This window comes from Myotis daubentonii, chromosome 15 (genome assembly GCF_963259705.1).
Source record: "Myotis daubentonii chromosome 15, mMyoDau2.1, whole genome shotgun sequence".
In the NCBI taxonomy this organism is placed as follows: Eukaryota; Metazoa; Chordata; class Mammalia; order Chiroptera; family Vespertilionidae; genus Myotis; species Myotis daubentonii.
The window spans coordinates 6,320,387-6,341,708 of NC_081854.1; the positions used below are offsets into that span (position 1 = coordinate 6,320,387).

Consider the following 21,322-nt stretch of genomic DNA (forward strand, 5'->3'; position numbering starts at 1 on the left):
AAAACTGACAGGAATAGAAAAATCTGGAGATTCTAACCACTACTCAAGTAATAGAGCCTGTTATTAAACCCTTCTCATAAAAACAACCCCAAACCCAAATGGCTTCACTGGTAAATTTCTCTAAACATTTATAAAGATATAACACCAGAGAAAAGAACCAGGGAATCACTTCCCAGCTCTTTCCAGGAGGCCAGTATAAGTTGGTGTAAAACCTGACACAGGTATTAGAGGAAAGCAAAAGAACAGACCAATCTTCACATAAACATGAATGCAGAATTCCAAACCAGTCAAGTAAGATTTATTAGAAATATATAAAATACATCATGAGCAGGTCTAGCTTATTCTAGGAATACAAGGCTACTTTAACATTCAGAAATGATTATAATCGCTGAGGCAGTGTAGCTCAGTGGTTGAGCATCAACCTATGAGCCAGGAGGTTATGGTTTGATTCCTAGTCAGACCACATGCCTGGGGTGCAGGCTCAATTCCCAGTCAATGATTCTCTCTTATCATTGATCTTTCTACCTCTCTCTCTCTGTTCCTCTCTGAAATCAATAAGAATATAATAAAAAAATATAATTTATGATGTAAATGAAAGGAAAAAATAATATGATCATCTTAACATATTCAGAAATGCATTTGATACAATGCAGTAGAGATTCATGATTTAAAAAGCATTCACTCTTATAAGCTGGGTATAGAAAAAGAATTCTGTAGTCTGATAAGAAATGCTTACAAAACAGCCATAGCAAACATCTTACTAGACGGTGAAGTACCAAAGTTGTCCCTTTAATATACTCTCTCATCTAAGCTTCATAGATTCTCCATCACTCTTTCTCTTCTCTACCCTTGTACTCTTTACCACCTCCACTAACCGCAGGGTATATGCTGTGGTGCCAAAGCCATCAATGACAGAAATAATACCCATAAGTCCATTTCTTCCGACCATTCTGAGGGCACCATAGTAGTTGTCATGATGAGTGGCTCATTGTGACCCAACGTAATACGAAGCTGGAACCGGGATCAGGGTAGGAACAGGCAGAGCTTGAAAATGTCCTCCTGCCTCCTCACATTGCCTGTAACTCAGCCTCTGAAGGAGGTGAAGCAGATTTGGTTGTTGTATCACTGGCTGGGGCTGAGTCCTCGGTCATGGCCCTCTCCAGGCTGGCAGGCAGAGAGTGGATCAGTGTCTTTCGGAAGTCTTGGCCAATGAAGACATAGAGCATTGGGTTGAGGCAGCTGTTGAAGAAGGCGAAGGATGTCACTAGGTTAAGCAGGATGACAAGGACTTTGTACTCACTCCTGAACAATATCTCTCTGAGCCAAACTGTCTGCAGAAGGGCAGCCAGTTGAAAGGGGAACCAACAAACAAAGAAGGAAGCCACAACAGCAGTGAGAACCCGTAAGGAACGGCTGGAATTAAGCATGCCTTTTTTAGAGAGCTTGACAGCAATGAGCCCGTAGCAGATAGCGACGATGGACATTGGCATAGTGAAGCCAATGACAAACCGGATGACCCCTCTAGCTGTCAGCATGGTGATGGCCACCTTCAGCCGCTCTTGAGGGGTGTCACCCCACGATACAAAGTTGAAAGTACAGTACACATTCCCACTGATATTTACTGTAGTCTGGAAGATGAAAATTTGCAAGGTAAGAACTAGTGCAAGAATCCAGGGTACAATGATCAGTTTTGTAGCCAGAGTTACAGTGCGGTGGTTCTGGGCCCAGACTGGGTGCAGGACACAAATACAGCGATCCAGAGCAATGAAAGCAATGAGGAAGACACTTCCAAACAAGTTAATGTCCACTACAATGTAAATTAACTTGCATAGGAACCAGCCAAAAGGCCATTGTTCTTTCATGATACTTGACACCATGAGGAATGGTAGAGTGGCCAGGAAAGAGAAATCAGCTAAGGCCAAGTTCAGGTAACACAAGGTGGTGACTGTGCGTGCCATCCGGAATCCAGCCACCCAGATCACAAGCCCATTGCCCAGGATGCCGAGAACAAAGGCGATCCCTTGAATCACCAATGAGACAATCTGCACAACAGTGTAGCCAGTAGACTCATGGAGCATCTCAGCAGATCTATTCAGAGAGATGGAGAAGTTGGCTTCCATCTTGCCCACACCTGAAACATTTCAACAATGGGAATTTATCAGCTGTGAAAATATCAGGCCAACATCAACTTTCACTATAGCTTCCTCTCCAAATAAGATACGCACTCTACTGAACCTTGTAGCTAGTCACTATAAATTTGACAGACTCTTGGCTGTTCCTTTGGGAAAGGATAGTTCTCCATATTCCCACAATTATTAACATACATTCCACCTATAGGTTAATTACTTAATCAAGAGTATTACAAGGCTTCTGTCCTTCAGCAGAATCCTGAGCTGAGGGTGTATAAAGAACAGAAAATCAATGGGAGGCATCTTGGGCACAGTGAGGGAGCACTAGACTCAGCGTGAGTATGGTCACAACTCTTCCACCCATGACTCAATGCATAGATGCTGGCAGGCTCTGCAACCTCTTCCAGCCCCAGGTTCTCACAGACTCTCAGCTTCCATTCCTCTTCCTGTGAGAAACCTTGACCTTCTATGGTGTTCGTCTCACCACAACTCCCCTCACATGGCTCTTGAGGATTGCATTGGTGAATATGTTGTTAGTCTTAGAGTGTGGTTTGAGTTTATAGTCGAAGAGGATGTTGGATAGTTACTGGTGATATGTAGTAATATGTTACATCCTGTGTATTCTGTGCTAGAAGAGGTCAGAGAAGGGGGCCCTGCTCTACATTCAACCCTCTGTGTTGTTGTTTTTTTTTTATATTTTATTGATTTTTCCACAGAGAGGGGGGGAGAGAGGGATAGAGAGTTAGAAACATCGATGATAGAGAAACATTGATCAGCTGCCTCCTGCACACCCCCTACTGGGGATGTGCCTGCAACCACTGAGCCAAACCAGTTAGGGCTCAACCCTCTGTTTTTTATTGTTTGTTTGATATGCAGCTCTTCTCCATTTGGGATGCAAAGAATTTTCTCCCACTGTATAGCTTCATTGTCTTGTGACATAAAGAATATGAGATTAATAGATTTAGTTAATATTTGTGGGGGTTTTATTAGAGACCAGGTATTATATTTAGTGGTGATCTATTTACCTATGTAGGGATCTAGTTTGACCTTCATCAACTCTATAATGTCCATTGTTTCCAGTTTTCATAAGAACAAATTGGCCCTAACCGGTTTGACTCAGTGGCTAGAGCATCAGCCTGCAGACTCAAGGGTCCCAGGTTCGGTTCTGGTCAAGGGCATATACCTTGGTTGCAGGCACATCCCCAGTGGGGGGTGTGCAGGAGGCAGCTGATCGATGTTTCTGTCTCATGGATGTTTCTAGCTCTCTATCCCTCTCCCTTCCTCTCTGTAAAAAATCAATAAAAAATATACATTAAAAAAAGAATAAATTGATATTCTGAGCAATTAGAAGACGTGTAGAAGTCACTTAGCAGGTAAGGGGTAGAGGAAGGACTTGGAATCCAGCCTGATCTGTCTTCAAGTCCTTCACTACACAGCTGTGACAGACATTGCTGGATTCTTTTCCAACATCTGTTCCCCGATTTTTCTTTGCTAACCAAACCCAATTTTGAAAACTTTTCAGGGAAGATGTCTCTCAATTTGGGGGGTGCCTATGTATGTTTAATACTTGTAATAATATTGCATGCCATCCATTCTGAGCCCTCTTCACCAAGGGGAAGCTGTGGCCCAAGGGTTTCAGCAGTTCGTTCACCATCATGAGCCCAGCCAGTCAGTATACAACAAGCTTTGAAAACCAGCTGAACCAATTCCAGAGCCCCGGCCTTGTCCTCTGTAAATACTGCCTTTTAAGGATCTTCCCAAGATTACCTGGAGATGACCATAACCTAGCATGACAATTTGCCTCAATCCTCCGTGTTCATTCTTCTTTCCTTCTTTCGTCTTCACTCATCACTTTTACCGAATCTTCTATGGGATATTGCTTAATGTAGTGCAGGGTTTCTCAACCTTGGCAACACTAACATTTGGGACCGGGTAGTTCTTTGTTGTGGGGGACTGTCTTGTACATTGTAGGATGTTTAGCAGCATCCCTGGCCTCTAGATATTACTACATATTATCAAATAGATGCCATTAGCAGTATCCTCTGTTGTGACAACCAAAAGTCTCTGCAGACACTGTGAAATGTCTCCTGGGGGAAAGTCACCCCAGTTGAGAGTCAGTGTTATAGTGTAGTGCTGGGCTCAGGACTTAAGTCAATCTGTATTCTAATCTCCTCTCTGACATCTTCTTTGAAGGTCTGTTTCCTCCTTTACAGAATGATGTGATTTTGTGGTTAGTGTGGTTTGTAGGTGAAGATTAGATGAGAATAGACATGGAAATATTTTAGGCTGAACCGACTGCCTTTAACATACGGGAACTCTTGGTGCTCACCAGCCTCTGTTCTGTGTCCTGAGATTCAGTCCTGGTTTATACATTGTGGAAGCTCAAATTCAGGTCAAGACAATGCTCATAATAACCGTAATGACTACTTCTGACATTTTCACGAGCCAAGAGCTCCTCTTTTAACTCTCACCATAACTCTCATGGCTTTTGAGGATTACATGCATGAATATGTTTAAAGCACTAAGAATATTTTGCGACTTTGTAAATATGGAATCATAGTGGCTATAATTAGTATAACCATTGTACCGATGAGGAAGTGAAGGCTTAACCTGGTTACATTAATTGTTTAAAAACTCCATTTAGAAAGAAGTAGAGCCCACTTTGAGCTCAGGCAGATGGCTTCCACCAGAAATGTGCTCTTAACTTTCTCCCACCTCATATTCCTTAAGCAGGGTCAGTTTCTTTCTACCCACCCACTCAGCACCTCACAGTTCACTCAGGAGCTAGAATGTGCTCAATAATGTCTAAAACATTGGTTTAAAATATGCTGATACAACAGGGAAGGATGATTGTGCAATGGCAGGTGGGGAAAAGTCAATGAGGTAAAGTTGTGAAATTATGAGCCCACTCAATAAGGGTGGAGGAGAGCCTGTGATCCACAGATGGTGCATGGATGGATTATGATGGCTGGTATTTGGTAACTCATAACAGGTGTCCTTCACAGTACAGTTTATTAACTCCTGTGAAGCCATCCTTTCTTCTGATAAATACCATCCATCCATGGTCCTGGCAGAGGAAGTGACCTGCCCATTGTCTAAATTATTAAGGGTAACTGGATTTATGACCACAGATTTCAGAAGCTTCCTATTAGTTTACTCTGTTTCTTCATCATGTTCCCATTTTCATGCTTTGAAATAATTGTTTCAGTTCTGCTTCCTCCTAAAACTTCTTAATGTTTCCTCAATTCCCGCTCTCATCTGATGCCCTTGCCTCATATTTTAATGAGACTATGCTAGTAGTTATTTATGAACTTTTTAGCTTTCTTTCAAACAAACCCGGTAATCTACCCGCATCTGTTTTAGTGAATAGAGTTCTTATTCATTCCAGTTCATACAGTGAGTAAATCAAGAGTTCTTGTTCATTCCCTCTTCAAGTTTGCTCTGGATCCCTCTCTCTGTCTAACTTTTCCAAAAATTACTCTGCAGCAGTATCACTACTCTTTTCTGCCAAAACATCCCCGAGATTTTCTTTCTACTAAATCATTCTATGCCACAAACATGATCATATATCCCCTTCCTTCACAAAGCAACCGCCCTTGGCCCATGTTCCTTCCGGCTTCAGCCCTGTGCTCTCAAGAAAATTCTTTCAGTGAATTTTGTCACCTCAGCTTTTCTCCTAAACTTCTGAAAACTGACTTAGGTCCTGAACACTACATAGATCAGTGATGGCAAACCTAGACACTTGTGTCCGAGGTGACACGCAAACTCATTTTTTTTTGGTTGATTTTTTCTTTGTTAAATGGCATTTAAATATATAAAATAAATCTCAAAAATATAAGTCTTTGTTTTACTATGGTGGCAAATATCAAAAAATTTCTATATGTGACACGGCTCCAGCGTTAAGTTAGGGTTTTTCAAAATGCTGACACGCCGAGCTCAGAAGGTTCGCCATCACTGCCATAGACTGTGCTCCCCGTAAGAAGGCCTATGGCCTCCATGTCACCGCTCCAGTGGTGCCTTCTCAGTTCTTATCCTGACTTCTCCGTGATGTAGGATGCCATAAATCCTTTCCTCCTTCTTAAACCACATTTCCATATGCCTTTAGAATAATCAGTGGCTCTCAACCTTCCTAATGCTTTGACCCTTTAATACAATTCCTCATGCTGTGGTGATCCCCAACCATAAAATCATTTTCGTTGCTACTTCATAACTGTAATTTGGTACTGTTATGAATCGTAATGTAAATATCTGCTATGCAGGATGTATTTTCAGGGGTCGCGACCCACAGGTTGAGAATCGCTGCTTTAGATGATAAAATGTACCTACAACAAACTCTTGGTTGTCTTTATAGACCACCTCATCGCAGACCAATTTATTAGCTTTATTTTTTAACATTTTTTATTGATTGCAAAGAGGAAGGGAGAGGGGAGAGAAAAATAGAACCATCAATGATGAGAGAAAATCATTGATAGGCTGCCTCCTGCACGCCCCCTACTGGGGATCGAGCCCACAACCCAGGCATGTGCTGTTGATTGGAATCGAACCCGGGACCCTTCAGTCTGCAGGCCAATGCTCTTTCCACTGAGCCAAACCGGGTAGGGCCAATTTATTAGCTTTTTCTCCTTCCAAACCTCACATTGCCTAGATCAAACTCTTAATTCTTCCATCCCCCCAAATCTGTCCCTCTCAATATTCTGTGTTTATTTGGAACTTAAGCACTCAGTTGTTAAATCTCTACCAGTAAATCTGACACATCCTTGAATCCCCTTTCCATGACCGTCCCATCTAAGTCAATCAATTCTGTCTACTAAGTAACTGGAACAATTTTCATCACCATTCACTTTGCCCATAGACCTTGTCTGGTTGCAGATGTGCACAAACCTTCCAAATACCTTGTTCTTGCTTCCGATGCTGCGCCCCCACACCCAATCCATTCTCTCTCTGCATAAAAGCCAAGTGATCTTTTATAAACACAGATCATACCATGACATTATTCTGCTCAACGCCCTCCAATGGCTTCCAAACTCCTAACTCACGCTTATCAAGTTCTCCTGGATCTGGGCTGTGTATTCCTCACATACCTACGATCCTCTCAGACAGTGTTATGGATCCACACTGAATTCCTTTGATTTCTTGAACATGCCGCGCTCATTGCCATATCAGGACTTTTGCATCCTCTCGTCCTTCTGCCTACTTTGCCCTTCTATTCAAGCATCTCGCATCTGGCTCTTTCTGAATATTGCTATCTCAGCTTAGATATTATATTCTCAGAGAGGTCCCGCCTGATGCGCAGTGCAAAGCAGCTCTTCCAGGAATGGCCTATATCATCAGGACTGTCCTTGTTTATTTTTCCATTCATTTGTTTTTTATTCAAAATACCCTGTACATTAGTACATATGGTACACAGGATTGCATATTTCATTCAATGCTATATCCATATATTTATGTTGTCCAATAGAACCAGGGTTGTGAGCCTCATCTGGGGCTTTCAATTTTGTTAAAGTAAACAGAATAAATTTTAATAATATATATTTTTAACTCAACACATAGAGACTATCATTTGAGCATAACCAATCTGAGAATTTTCAATGAGACATTTTCTCTTCCTTTTTTATATTAAGTCTTTGAATATATGAAATTCATTTTTTACTACACTCATCTCAGGTCAGACTAGCAAGAACTCAATAGTCCTATGTGGCAAGTGGATTCTTATTGGACAGTCCAGCTCTAGAGCTCAGGAGGTATCTGCCACATAATGGACTCTCTCATAACAATTTTTAAATTCTCAGGCTTGGAACTTACCGGGAGCTGTGACCGGTTCCTGTGGCCAGTTCCTGTCTTCCTGTGGAGTAACTCAGGGAGGAGGGCTTCAGCAGATGCTTTATTGAAGGACAAGGGGGAAGGACAATGGGGCTCAATCAGTCATGTGACAGGAACTCAGAGCTTCTTGCAATTTCCATAAAACACTCTGGATGTGTTGTCAGCTTATTCTTAAATATCAAGGGTCAAGGATGTTTTGTGTTCAGGCCCTTTCTCTTTCAGAGATTCAAGGAAATGAAAGAAATAATTGCTGATGTGAGAGGAATTGGAGGCAAGCAATAAAACACAGTTATTGGTTTCAAAAAACCTTATTTCTACACTCAAACAACACTTCCGACACCATAGGTGTGGGTTTGTTCTGTACTGAAACATTCTCCAATTCTCTGTGGACCTGACCTGGGTGTTCTACAATCTAATTCAGTCTGACACTGTCTGGAAATAGGGCCAGATCCTACAAGGTAAAGGGCTCAGTGCTACAAGGCTACCTCACTTCAGGTGCCACTTGGGAGTCCCAGGTTGCCAATTGTACTTAAGACTGACCAGCTGTAAATCAGGGGTCCCCACAGTCCCCTCCTCAGGTACAATGATTTGCTAGAATGGCTCACAGAACTCAGGAAGGAATTTACTTATGTTTAGCATAAGTAAGCATACAACAAACAAAAATAATGAACACAACATTATGTTGTATTCATTATTAAGACTACAACTCCAGAACAGCCAAATCAACGAGATGCATCGAGCAAGGTATGGGGGATGTGTGTGCACAGAGTTTTCATGATCTCTTGGGGGCATCACCCTTCCAATACCTTAATTTGTGCAGCAACCCAGAAGCTCATCAACTCTTATTGTTCAAGAGTTTTATGGAGCTTAATATCATGCGTCTTCCCAACTACTGTTTCCAGATGTCAGTGTGTTGATCTGAAATTTTGGAAGCTTTAATGGTTGGGCCCACTGAGGCTACCTAGGGAGACCCTCACTGACCTCATTAACATAAATTTGGTGTGATCTAAAGAGACTCCTCATGATAAAAAGACACATGTCATTCAGGAAATTGCAAGTGTTTAGATGCCCGATGGCAAGGACCAGGGACAAAGACCAAATATTTTTTTGCATTTGAATCTGTATTTTGAGTTTATCTTTGGCCAACGCATCAGGATGTTCTGTTACACATTAGATGACAATGTGTGAGTGATTAGTTGCAGAAACCAAGAAAAAAGGCTGAGAACTACTGTAACATTGATTTATTTCAAAGCAAAGACACTAGTCAACAGTTAGCCAGAGTACTTTATTAGAAACAGAAAATTAACATCTGAGGTGTTCATAAAAAGATAAACCACCTGAGTATTTGTAAAAATTTTGGGAATGTCAGTGAGAGTTCAGTAAACAGTCCCCCATTCATGATGAATTCAGAGTTCATTTAATTAGACGTTAAAGGTCCTCAGTTGATACCTGGACGATGCTGTTATTTATTGAGTCATTAATTATACAACTCCTTCTTGAGTGTCTATCACATGTCAGGTGCTATTTTACACATTTGGTTTTGGGGTCCATTCATGAACAATAAAGGCCAAACCCTGCCCTCAGATAGATTACATTCTTATTATGTAAAGATACTCCTACCAAGTACTGTAACACAGTTTTCATAATGTTTCATACCAATAAATTTGACCATTTGGAAAATATGGCTAAATTCCTTGACTGTCACGGATTACCAAAACAGACAGAAGAGGAAATAGATGGTCTGAATATCTGATAGTTATTAAAGGAATTAAGTCTTAAGACGTCTTCTAAAAAAGAAAGCCCAAGACTCAACTTGCTTCACTGGTGAATTTCTCTAAACGTTAATAAAAAATATAACACCAGAGAATAGTATTGGAGGAATCACTTCCCAGGTCTTTTTCTTTTGATGTAAAACCTGACATAGATATAAGAGGAAAGTAAAAGACCAGTCCCATATTTACATAATCATAAATGCAGAAATTCCAAACCCATCTAGTGAGATTAATTAGAAATATACAAAATGTATCATGACCAACTGTGGTTATTCTATGAATACAAAGGTAGTTTAACATTAAAAAAAAATATACTTTGTGATGGTATAAGTAAAATGATAATAATACTATGATCATCTTAATAACTGCTGAATATTCATTTGATATAGTCCAGCACTTATTCATGATTTAAAAAAGAAGCAATCCATTAGTAAAGCAGGAATAAGAAACTTGTTTTCAGATGAAAAAACAGGTAAAAACAAATCTACAGGAAACATCTTACTTCATGATGAAATGCTAAAGTTTTTCCCTTAATACACTCTCTCATCTAAGCTTTACAGATTCCCCATTCATCTTCCTCTTACTATCCCTGTATTCTTTACCATGACCCCCAGGGTATAACCAAAAATAAAAGCAATATACCCTGATGTCCATTTCTTCCCCCCAAATCAGGGGTCACCAAAGTATCTTCATGATGAGTGGTTCATTGTGGTGAAGAGGCTATTTTCACTGATGTGATCGCTGCCAGACGGTCTGGCCAGATCTGCTAGATTCAGGCCAGAGCAGAGATCGCTTTCCAGAAAGTCCCTCAAAGACAGTCCACCCCCTCGCCAAGCCCCCGGCATGCTGGTTCCTCAGACGGCCCCTCACTGTGTTTTGGGCAAGTATATAAGGCATTTTCTTCTTATCTGAGGTGGGTCATTCTCCAGCACCCCCATCCATCTTCCCTGTCCTATGAACTCCTTATCACCTGCCCTGTGGCAGGGAGGACATCCGTGTCATCTTGTTACCTCCCAAGCTGAGCCTTGTATGTATGTTTCCTTAATAAACTCTGAGTGTAATAATGGGGCCCTCAGTCTCTTTCTACAGTCTCCTGGCCAGGGAAATTTTACCTAACGCTCAGTATGACCTAAGGTAGTGATGGCAAACCTATGACACGCGTGTCAGAGGTGACCGCGAACTCATTTTTTTAGTTGATTTTTCTTTGTTAAATGGCATTTAAATATATAAAATAAATCTCAAAAATATAAGTCTTCGTTTTACTATGGTTGCAAATATCAAAAAATTTCTATATGTGACACGGCACCAGAGTTAAGTTAGGGTTTTTCAAAATGTTGACACGCCGAGCTCAAAAGGTTCACTATCACTGACCTAAGGTAAGGTGAAGCTGGAAGAGGTAGCAGGACAGGAGCAGGCAAAACTCATAAATGACCCCAGTCACCTCACATCTCCTGTAATTGGGCCTCTGTAGGGGGTGAAGCCGATTTGGTGGTTGTGTCACTGGTTGGGGCTGAGTCCTCAGTCAGGGCCCTCTCCAGACTGGCAGGCAGGGAGTGGATCAGTCTCTTTCGGAAGTCTCTCCCCAGGAAGACGTAGAGCACTGGGTTGAGGCAGCTGTTGCAAAAGGCCAGGATGCCTGTTAGAGATGTCAGGAGAAAAATGATGTTGTACTTTTCTTCAGATACTGCTGTGACACAGACTGTGGCCAGAAGAAGACACAGTTGATAGGGGAAACAGCAAATGAAAAAGGAAGCTGCGACAGCAATGAGGACCCGTAAGGGATGGCGGGACTTCATCATGCTCTTGTTTCGGAGTTTGGCTGCAATGAGCCCATAGCAGATGGCGATGATGGACATCGGTAGAGTGAAGCCAGTGACAAACCGGTTGATCCCTATGATTGCTACTGAGGTAACGGTCCTCTGCAACTTCTCTTCTTCAGTGATGTTACCCCAGAAGTTAGTGTTGAAACCACAGTGTGTGTCCCCGTTCTCATCCGTTTCTGTAGTAACGAAGATGAGAACTGGCAAGTTAAGGAGTAGAGCAAGAATCCAGGGTACAATGATCACTTTTTTAGCCAGACTTAGAGTGCGGTGGTTCTGGGCCCAGACCGGATGCAGGACACAGATACAGCGGTCCAGAGCAATGAAAGCAATGAGGAAGATACTTCCATACAGGTTTGTATCTATGATAATGTTAAATAACTTGCATAGGAACCAGCCATAAGGCCATTGTCCTCTCATGGTATTTATAACCATGAAGAATGGCAGAGTGGCGCTGAAGAAGAAGTCGGCTAAAGCCAGGTTCAGGTAGCACAAGGTGGTGACTGTGAGTGCCATCCGGAATCCAGCCACCCAGATCACAAGCCCATTTCCCACGATGCCGAGGACACTGATGATCCCATGCGTCACCAGTATGAAGATCTGCAGAGCAGCATAGCCAGTTTCCATCCTGCCCACACCTGAAACATTTCAAGAATGAGAATTTGTCAGCTGTGCACCATCTTACAGCATTTCTGTTCAGGCCAACAACTTCCACTAGAGCTTCCTCTCTAAACCCACTCTCCTCAACCTTGTGGCTAGTCACTGAAATTGGACACACTCTTGGCTGTGCCTTTGGGAAAGGACACTTCTCCATATTCCCATAATGATTAACATACATTCCACCTATTAGGCTGATCACTTAACTAAGAGTGTTATAAGGCTCCTGTCCATCAGCAGAATCCTGAGCTGAGGGTGTATAAACAACATAAAACCGATGGGAGGCATCTTGGGCACAGTGAGAAAGCACTACACTCAGAGCGAGTATGGTCACAACTCTTCCACCCATGACTCAACGCATAGATGCTGCAACCTCTTCCAGCCCCAGGTTCTCACAGACTCCCAGCTCCTGTTCCTCCCCTGTGAGAATCCTTGACCTATTGATGGATTAGTCTATAAAGTTGTAGGGTGTGGTTTAAGTTTATGGCTGAAGGCAACTTGAACAGTTACTGGTCATATATTGTAACATGACATTCTGAGGAGTCTTTGCTGGAAGAGGTTAGTGAATTGGGCCCTTCTGTTTTCCATGGAGCTCTTCTCTGTTTGAGATAACAAGGAATTTTCTCTCATGGTATAGCTTTAGTATCTATGGCATAGATAATATGAGAGTAATAGATTTAGTTAATATTTTTGGGGTTTTACAAACCATGCATTCTATTAAATGGCCATGTTTTATATATTTATCTCCAGTTGACTTACACACAACTCTATTATGGTCATATCTAGTTTTCATAAGAATAAATTGATATTCAGAGCAATTATGAGACCTAGAAGGTCAGTTAGGTAGTAAGTGGTAGAGGTAGGACTTCAGTTCAGCTTGATCTGACTTCCAGTTCTTCCTCTACTACACTACTGTGACACTCATTGCTGGATTCCTACCCAATATCCATTTCTTCATTTTTTTCTTAAAAATTTTTGTTTTAATCCTCACCCAAGGATATATTTTTAAAATATGTTTTTATTGATTTGAGAGAGAGGGGAAGGGAGAACGAGAGAGAGAGAGAAACATTATTGGCCGTCTCCTGCACGTCCCCTACACTGGATTGAGCCTATAATCCAGGCATGTGCCCAGAGTGGGAATCTCACCAGCAACCTCTTGGAGCATGGGATGACGCTCAACCAACTGAGCCTCACGGTTGGGCTCCCACATTCTTCTCTGCTGACCATATCTCAATTATATGTAGTTTCTCACTCTTCAGGGAAGATGTTCCTCTCCATCTTTGGAGGCAAACCCTGATAGTCTCACTGGTAGCCGGAATTTGCTTTACTTTGCAAAGGAGTATTTTAGCAGTGGAACATGACCAAATCCTGTACGATAACACGAGGGGAAGATATCTTGGGGAGCTTTTGGCATACATTTGCTTGCTCTTAGGAATGGGAATCCACAAAAATATAGTAGTAGTTGCCTCTGGACCAGGACACATCTGTAACTGTTGCCTCCAGATTCAACCCAATATCTGTGTGACTTGCCTATTCCACCTATCCAGGTTCCTCATTCTGTGGTCTGTGAGTTTTATCAGAAACATCCAGGGTGGCTGTAGAAATGCACATTCATGAACCCATCCTCTAATCTCATTGCATAACATCTAGAGCAGCGGTTCTCAACCTGTAGGTTCACCAGCCCTTTGGGGGTTGAACGACCCTTTCACAGGGGTCGCCTAAGACCATCCTGTATATCAGATATTTACATTACGATTCATAACAGTAGCAACATTACAGTTATGAAGTAGCAATGAAAATAATTTTATGGTTGGGGGTCACAACATGAGGTACTGTATTTATAGGGCCAGAAGGTTGAGAACCACTGATCTAGAGCAATTTTGTATGGCCTGAGAAATTGAGAATCATCTTAGCTTAGGCTAATTTGCCTCCTGCAGAGACATACCAATTTTTGAGCACCGATGTACATTTAGTACTTGTAATAATATTGCAAGCCCATCCAGCGTGGCTCACCACTGGTTGGGTGTCAACCTACAAACCAGGAGGTTGAAGTTTGAGTCCCAGTCAGGGCACTTGCCCGAGTTGTGGGCTCAATCCCCAGTGGGGGGCGTGCGAGAGCAGCTGATCAATGATTCTCTCTCTCTCCCTTCCTCTCTGAAATAAATTTAAAAAAATATATAAATAATATTCAAGACATCCATTATGATCCCTTTTTCACCAGGCGGAAATCTTGGTCCAAGGGTTTCAGCAGTTGTTCACTGTCATGAGCCCAGCTACTCAGTGTAGACAGCAAGCTTTGAAAACCAGATTGAATTGATTCCAGAACCAATGCCTTTGCCACTGTAAATACCGTCTTTTAAAGGTTCCTCCCCCAATATTACCTGGAGATGACCATACCCTAGTATGACAATTTGCTTCATTTTCTTTTCCTTTTTTTCATTTTTCTTTTGTTCCTGTCTTCACTTAACACTTCTACCCAGTTGTCTATGGGATATTGCTTTACGTAGGGTAGGGTTTCTTAATCTTGGCAACATTGATATTTGGGTGTATAATTCTTTGTTTTGGGAGACTGTCCTATACATTGTAGAATGTTTATCCACCTCTCTGGTCTTCTTCTGCAAGAACCTCGTAGCAACCCCTTCTAGTTTTAAGTGTCCAATGTCCCCAGGGGGTAAAATCACCTCTAGTTGAGAATCAGTATTATACTGTAGTGTTGGTCACTGGAGTTATGTCAATCTGTATTCTAATCTCCTCTCTGACATCTTGCCCAATATGAGTGTTTAGTTAGTGATATCTCATCGAACTACAGTTTGCTCCTCTACAGAATAGGGTGATTTTCTGGTTAAGCCAATTTTTAGGTGAGGATTGGATGAGGATAGACATAGAAATCTTTTAGGGTGAACCAAATGTCTATAACACATGGGGACTCTCGGTGCTCACCAGCCTCTGTCCCGTGTCCTAGAACACAATCCTGGACCATACATTGTGAAAGCTCAAGTTCAGGTCAAGAACAAAGGTCATAATTATCGTATTAACTGCATATGAACATCTTGTATGTGCCAAGAGCTCCTCTTTTAACCCTCAGTAAAAGTCCTCTTATATGGCCCGAACCGGTTTGGGTAAGTGGATAGAGCGTCGGCCTGCGGACTGAAAGGTCCCGGGTTCAATTCTGGTCAAGGGCATGTGCCTGGGTTGCGGGCACATCCCCAGTAGGAGATGTGCAGGAGGCAGCTGATCGATGTTTCTCTCTCATCAATGTTTCTGACTCTCTATCTCTCTCCCTTCCTCTCTGTAAAAAATCAATAAAATATATTTAAAAAAAAAAAGTCCTCTTATACAGCTCTTGATGATTGCATGTGTGAGTATGTGTAAAGCACTAGCATACTCTGTGACTTTCAAAATATGGAATCATGGTAGTTATAACTAGTATAACCATAGTACTGATCAGGAAGCGAAGATTTAAACTGGTTATATTAATTTTTTGAAAGCTCCCAGTTAGGAAGAGGTAGAGCCTGAATTTGAGCTCAGGGTTCCACCAGAAATTTCCTCTTAACTTTCTCCCACCCCATACTTCCTCTACAGGGTCAGTTCTCTCTACCCACCTAGTCGACACCCTACAAGGGCCTCAGAGGATATGATGAGCTCAACAGTCTCTTAAATTATTGGTTTAAAAATGTTGATACAACAAGGAAGGATGATTGGGCAATGATGGTTAGGGAAAGGTCAATGCGGCAAAGTTGTGAAATTATGGGCCCACTCTCATTGCAGGGTCGGGGAGAGCCTGTGTTCCACGGATGGTGCTCAGATGGATTATGATGGCTGCGATTCGGTGAGTCATAAAAGGTGTCATTCACAGTACAGTTTATCAACTCCAATGACAACATCCTTGCTTTTGGATTAGTATCATCATACATTGGGCAGAGAAAGTGACCTGCCCAAGATCAGAATTGTTAAGGGGCACCACCAAATTTCACATGGAAACTCAGCAGTCCCTTGTTATGTTCCTCTCTTTCTTCATCATGTTTGCATTTTCATGCTTTGAAATTCTGATTTCTCCTCAGACTTCTTAACCTCCTCCCCATTCCTGCTCTCAGCTGATGCCCTTGACTAATATTTTAATGAGAAAAGGGTAATGTTTGTGAACTGTTTAGCCTTCTTGCAAGCACACTCTCTAGTCTGTCTGTACCTCTTAGTGAGTGAATCAAGAGGTCTCGTTCATTCCCCCTTGATGTTTGCTCTGGATCCCTCTCTCTGTCCCAGCTTCCCAAGAATTTCCTATCTGTATCACTTATAAGTATCACTTATCTGCCAAAACTTCTCCAAGATATTCTTTCTACTAGACCAATGGTTAGCAAACTCATTAGTCAAAGAGCCAATTGTCAACAGTACTTCTTCAAAACAGACTCGCCCAGGCTGAAAGCTGACTTCTGCGCATGGGCCACGAAGTTTCAATCGCACCGTATGCGTGCCCACACGTGGTATTTTGTGGAAGAGCCACACTCAAGGGACCAGAGAGCCGCATGTGGCTCGCGAGCTGCAGTTTGCTGACCACAGTACTAGACCAATCCATCAAACAAACATGATCATAGCCCCTCCCTTCACAAAGAAACTGTCCTTGGCCTAAGTTCCTTTCCGGCTTCAGCCCTATTCTCTCAAGAAAATTCTCACAGTGAAGAGTATTCAGCCAAATGCTAAAAGGCAGTGTCTCCACTTGTCACCTAAGCCTTTCTCCGCAAATTGACTCAGGTCCTGAGCACACCACGGACTGTGCTCCCCTTAAGGAGGCCTATGGCCTCCATGTCACCACCCCAGTGTGCCTTCTCGGGTCTTATCCTGATATCTTAGTGACATGAGACCCATAAACCACTTCCTCCTCCTTAAAACACATTTTTTATGCCTTTAGATGGTAAGATGCACACACTTTGGTTGTCTTTATAGCTCCGTTGGCCACTTCAGCTCAGTATTATTTACTTTCTTTTTCTCTAATTTTTAAAAAACATTTACTATTGAAAGTATTACGGATATTCCCCCTTTTCCTCTCCTTCCCCCCTCCACCTGGTTCCCACCCCACCCCAGGCCTTTACCACCCTATTGTCTGTGTCCATAAATAGTGCATATAGGCATGTAAGTTCTATGATTAATCTTTCCCAGGCCCACCTTTCTTCTCTCTGAGATTTTTCAGTCTGTTCCATGTTTCCATGCCTCTGGTTCTAATTATTCATTTACTTTTATTCATTGGATTTCTTGTTCATTTATTTTGATTTTTAGATTCAATGGTTGAGATATGCATTTATTGACATTTTATTGTTCTTTTTTATATTTTTTTTATTTCAGATAGAGATGGGGAGAGAGAGAGAGAGAGAGAGAGAGAGAGACAGAGAGAGAGAGAAACATCCATGTGAGAGAGACACATGGAGTGGTTGCCTCCCACACCCACCCCTACCAGGGCTGGTGAACCTGCAACAGAGGTACCCTTGACCGGGAATCAAACCCATGACCCTTTGGTCCACAGGCCTATGCTCTAACCAGTGAGATAAATTGGCCAAGGCTTAGTTGTAAATTTTGATGTGGCTGTGAGAGGAGGCGAGCACCACTTTCATCTATGCCGCCGTCTTGACCTGAAGCCTCTTTCTCCTCTAAATTTAACTCTAAATGTTGTGGTGCTCCTGCCTCCTCTGTTCTCTACTTGTTCCATAGGCGATGTCATCCGGTCTCATAGCTTATAACATTATACTCATAACTTCTGATCTATGTAATCAGCCTTGGCTTCTCCGCAGAGTTCTCGCCTGATATGTAACCAACTGACTTGACATCTCGCCATGGGACTCCCATAGGCACCCCAAACATAACATTGCCTAAACCCAACTTAGTTCTTCCGTCCTCTCATATCTGCTACTCACCCAATATTCTGTTTCTATTTGGAAACAAAATATTCAGTAATTGAATTTCCAAATGTAATACTTATCCTTGATTTTCTTTTCTCTGACCATCCAATCCAGGTCAATCAATTCTATTTACAAAGCAACTGAGTTGGCACCTGGAATCATTTTTATCACCATTACCCTTGTCCCTGGTCCTTGTCTGACTGTATTCGCACTAACTTTGTAAATAGCTTCTTCTTACCACTGATGCTGCACCCCCCCCCCCCATTCTCCAGACACAAGCCAAGTGATCTTTTATAAACACAAATCATAGCAGGACATGATTCTGCTCAACACCCTCCAATGGCTTCCAAACTCCTAACTCAAACTCACCAAGCACTCGTGGGTCTTCCCTGGGTAACCCTCAGACCTCACACATCTGCGGTCCTCTCTCACCTGCTGTCCTCTCTCACACTGTGATGGATCCACACTGAATTCCTTCGATTTCTTGAACATGCCAACCTCATTGCCGTCCCAGGGCTTTTGTACCCCCTGTTCCTTCTGCCTACTATGCTTTCTTTCAAGTTTCCCACATGTGGTTCTTTCTGAATATTATTATCTTAGATAATATATTCTCAGAGAAGTTCTAGCTGACCTACAATGTAAAGCAGCTACCCCAGGTACAGTCTGTCTCACTAGGTACTGTTCTTGTTTATTTGTCCATTTATTTATTTTTATTCTAAACACCCTCCACATTAGTACATATGCTGCAAAGATTACCAAGGTTTTTCAGTACTGTATTTCTACAGTCACTCTGTCCAATAAAAACATAAATGCAAGCCACTTATGTGACTTGCAAATTTTTTACAAAGTAAAAGAAATCAATTCCAGTAATATATTAATTTCATTTTTTACCTTTAAATTATTTTAATTGATTTTTAGAGGGGGAGAGGGGAAATCATTGATCAGCTGCTTCCTGCATGCCGCCCAGCGAGGACCAAGCAGCAACCTGGGTATGTGCCACACTGGCAGGGCTACATTAATTAATCTTAATAGTATTTTTATTTAACCCAACATTTCAAAAAATATGATTTGAACATGTAACTGATATAGGAATTACCACTAAGATATATGGTATCATTTTTGTACTAAGTCTTGAATATACGAAATTCATTTTTGACTACAACACCTCTCAGGTCAGACTAGGAAGAACTCAATAATCATATGTGGCAAGTGGATTCTTATTGGACAGTCCAGCTCTAGAGCTCAGGAGGTATCTGCCACAGAGTAGATATTCAAATAATAATTTTTACATTATCAGGCTTCCGACTTACCACCAGCTGAGACCCTGTTCCTGTGGCCAGTTCCTGTCTTCCTGTGGAGTCACTCAGGCAGGAGGGCTTCAGCACTTTATTGAAGGGCAAGGGGGAGGGACGATGGGGCTGGAATCAGGTGACAGAAACTCAGAGCTTTTTTCAGTTCCGATAAGTCACTCTTGATATAGCGTCCGCATGCTATCCTTAGAAACTTAACGTCTGAATGTTCCCCTCGCCTCCCACCTTCTGTGGGAGACAGGAGTTCAATCCTCTAAATATCAAAGGGCTGGGTGTCCTGCCCCTTTCTCTTCCAGAGATTCAGGGAAATGAAAGGAACAAGTACTGAGGTGAGAAGAACTTGAGGCAAACAACAAAAACCAGAGTTGATGGTTAAACAACAAATTGTTTCTCTACTCACATACCACTTCTGCCACCAAATGTGTAGGTTGGTTCTCCATCGAGAAATTCTCCAGTTCTCCGTAGACCTGACCTGCGTATCCTACACTTCAGGCTAACATTGTCTATCTGGAATTAGGGCCAGATCCCACAAGGTGATGGGCTCAATGCCAGAGGCTGCTCTCACTTCCGTTGACAATTGCAAATCCCAGGTTGCGAACTGTACTTCTAATTGAGCAGCTATAAGTCAGGTGTTGTCCTGACCCTCTCCTTTGGTTTGATAATTTGCTAGAATGGCTCATAGAAATCAGGAGGACAAATTTCATGTCTGCCAGGTTATTATAAAGAGTACACCTCAAGAAAGCTAAATGGAAGAGATACACAGGGCAAGGTATGGGGGGAGTGTATGCACAGACCTTCCATGTTCTTTCTGGGAGCACCAGCCTCTCTAGGTTGATGTGTTCACTAACGTAGAAGTTCATTAGATCTCATTATTCAAGTGTTAATATAGCCTAGCTGATGTGGCTCAGTGATTGAGCATTGACCCATGAACCAGGAGGTCACGGTTCAATTCCTTGTGGGGCAGATGTCAGGGTTGTGGACTTGATCCCCCGGTAGGGGCTGTGCAGGAGGCAACCGATCAATCATTCTCTCCCATCATTGATGTTTCTATCACACTCTCCCTCTTTCTTCTTCTCTCTTAAATCAATAAAAACTTATTTTTAAAAAGAGTTATATTATAGAGCTTAGTCTCCAGCCTCTTTCCCACTTCCCCTTCTCAGAAGTTGGTGTGTGAGGCTAAAAGTTACAAAGCTTTCATCACTTGGTCCCATTGAGGCTATTCAACTCAACTCATTAGCCAAAATTCTGGTTTGACCAAAAGAGCTCCTCATTGCCCTGGCTGGTTTTGCTAAGTGTTTAGAGCATCAGCCCATTCATCAAAGGGTCATGGGTTCAATTGCCGGTCAAGGGTACATACCTGAGTTGCAGATTAGATACCCAGCCCCAGTTGGGGCATATGTGGGAGACAACCCATCAATATGTCTCTCTCACATCGATGTTTCTCTCCCTCTCTCTCTCTCTCCTCTTTCCCTCCCCACTCCCTTCCACTCTCTCTGAAAATCAATGGGAAATAATATCCTCAGGTGGGGATTTAAAAAAGGCGAGGCTTCTCATGAATAAAATAAGACCCTCTCATTCATTACTCAAGAAATTGCAAGGTTTTTAGCCTTGTCCCTAGAACCTGGGACAAAGACCAAATATGTTTCTTTTTAAACCACAGTGGTGCTCAAATAAACAGTACTCAAGAACACTCACCCAGCCAACATGGCTCAGTGGTTGAGCGTCCACCTACGAACCAGGAGGTCAAGGTTCGATTCCTGGTCAGGGCACATGCCCGGCTTGCAGGCTCAATCTCCAGTAGGGGGTGTGCAGGAGGCAGCCGATCAATGAGTCTCATCATTGATGTTTCTCTCTCTCCCTTCCTCTCTGAAATAAATAAAAATATGTATATTACAAAAAAAGAGAACACCCAACACCATCTCCAAGATT

At 42.2% G+C, this 21,322-nt stretch overlaps 2 protein-coding genes across 3 annotated transcripts; both read right to left on the bottom strand.

Moving 5' to 3' along the window:
• Positions 1 to 339: 339 nt before the first annotated feature.
• FPR2 (formyl peptide receptor 2) lies at positions 340 to 2,121 on the bottom strand. The gene has a single exon (XM_059665470.1). The coding sequence runs from the start codon at positions 2,118 to 2,120 to the stop codon at positions 1,068 to 1,070; it is 1,053 nt and encodes a 350-aa protein (XP_059521453.1). The 5' UTR covers position 2,121; the 3' UTR covers positions 340 to 1,067.
• A 7,096-nt stretch (positions 2,122 to 9,217) lies between these two features.
• On the bottom strand, positions 9,218 to 19,423 carry LOC132216557 (N-formyl peptide receptor 2-like). Of its 2 annotated transcripts, XR_009448767.1 has the most exons (3): positions 19,394 to 19,423; positions 11,093 to 12,179; positions 9,218 to 10,850 (listed from the first exon to the last, which is right to left on the bottom strand). XR_009448767.1 is itself a non-coding variant. In XM_059665829.1 (2 exons), exon 2 carries the CDS (start codon positions 12,166 to 12,168, stop codon positions 11,164 to 11,166), a length of 1,005 nt encoding a protein of 334 aa, XP_059521812.1. In that variant the 5' UTR covers positions 12,169 to 12,179; positions 19,394 to 19,423; the 3' UTR covers positions 9,218 to 11,163. The 2 variants fall into 2 exon arrangements, 1 of the variants encoding a protein (XP_059521812.1); XM_059665829.1 differs by having other exon boundaries at positions 9,218 to 12,179.
• Between the last annotated feature and the right edge of the window lie 1,899 nt (positions 19,424 to 21,322).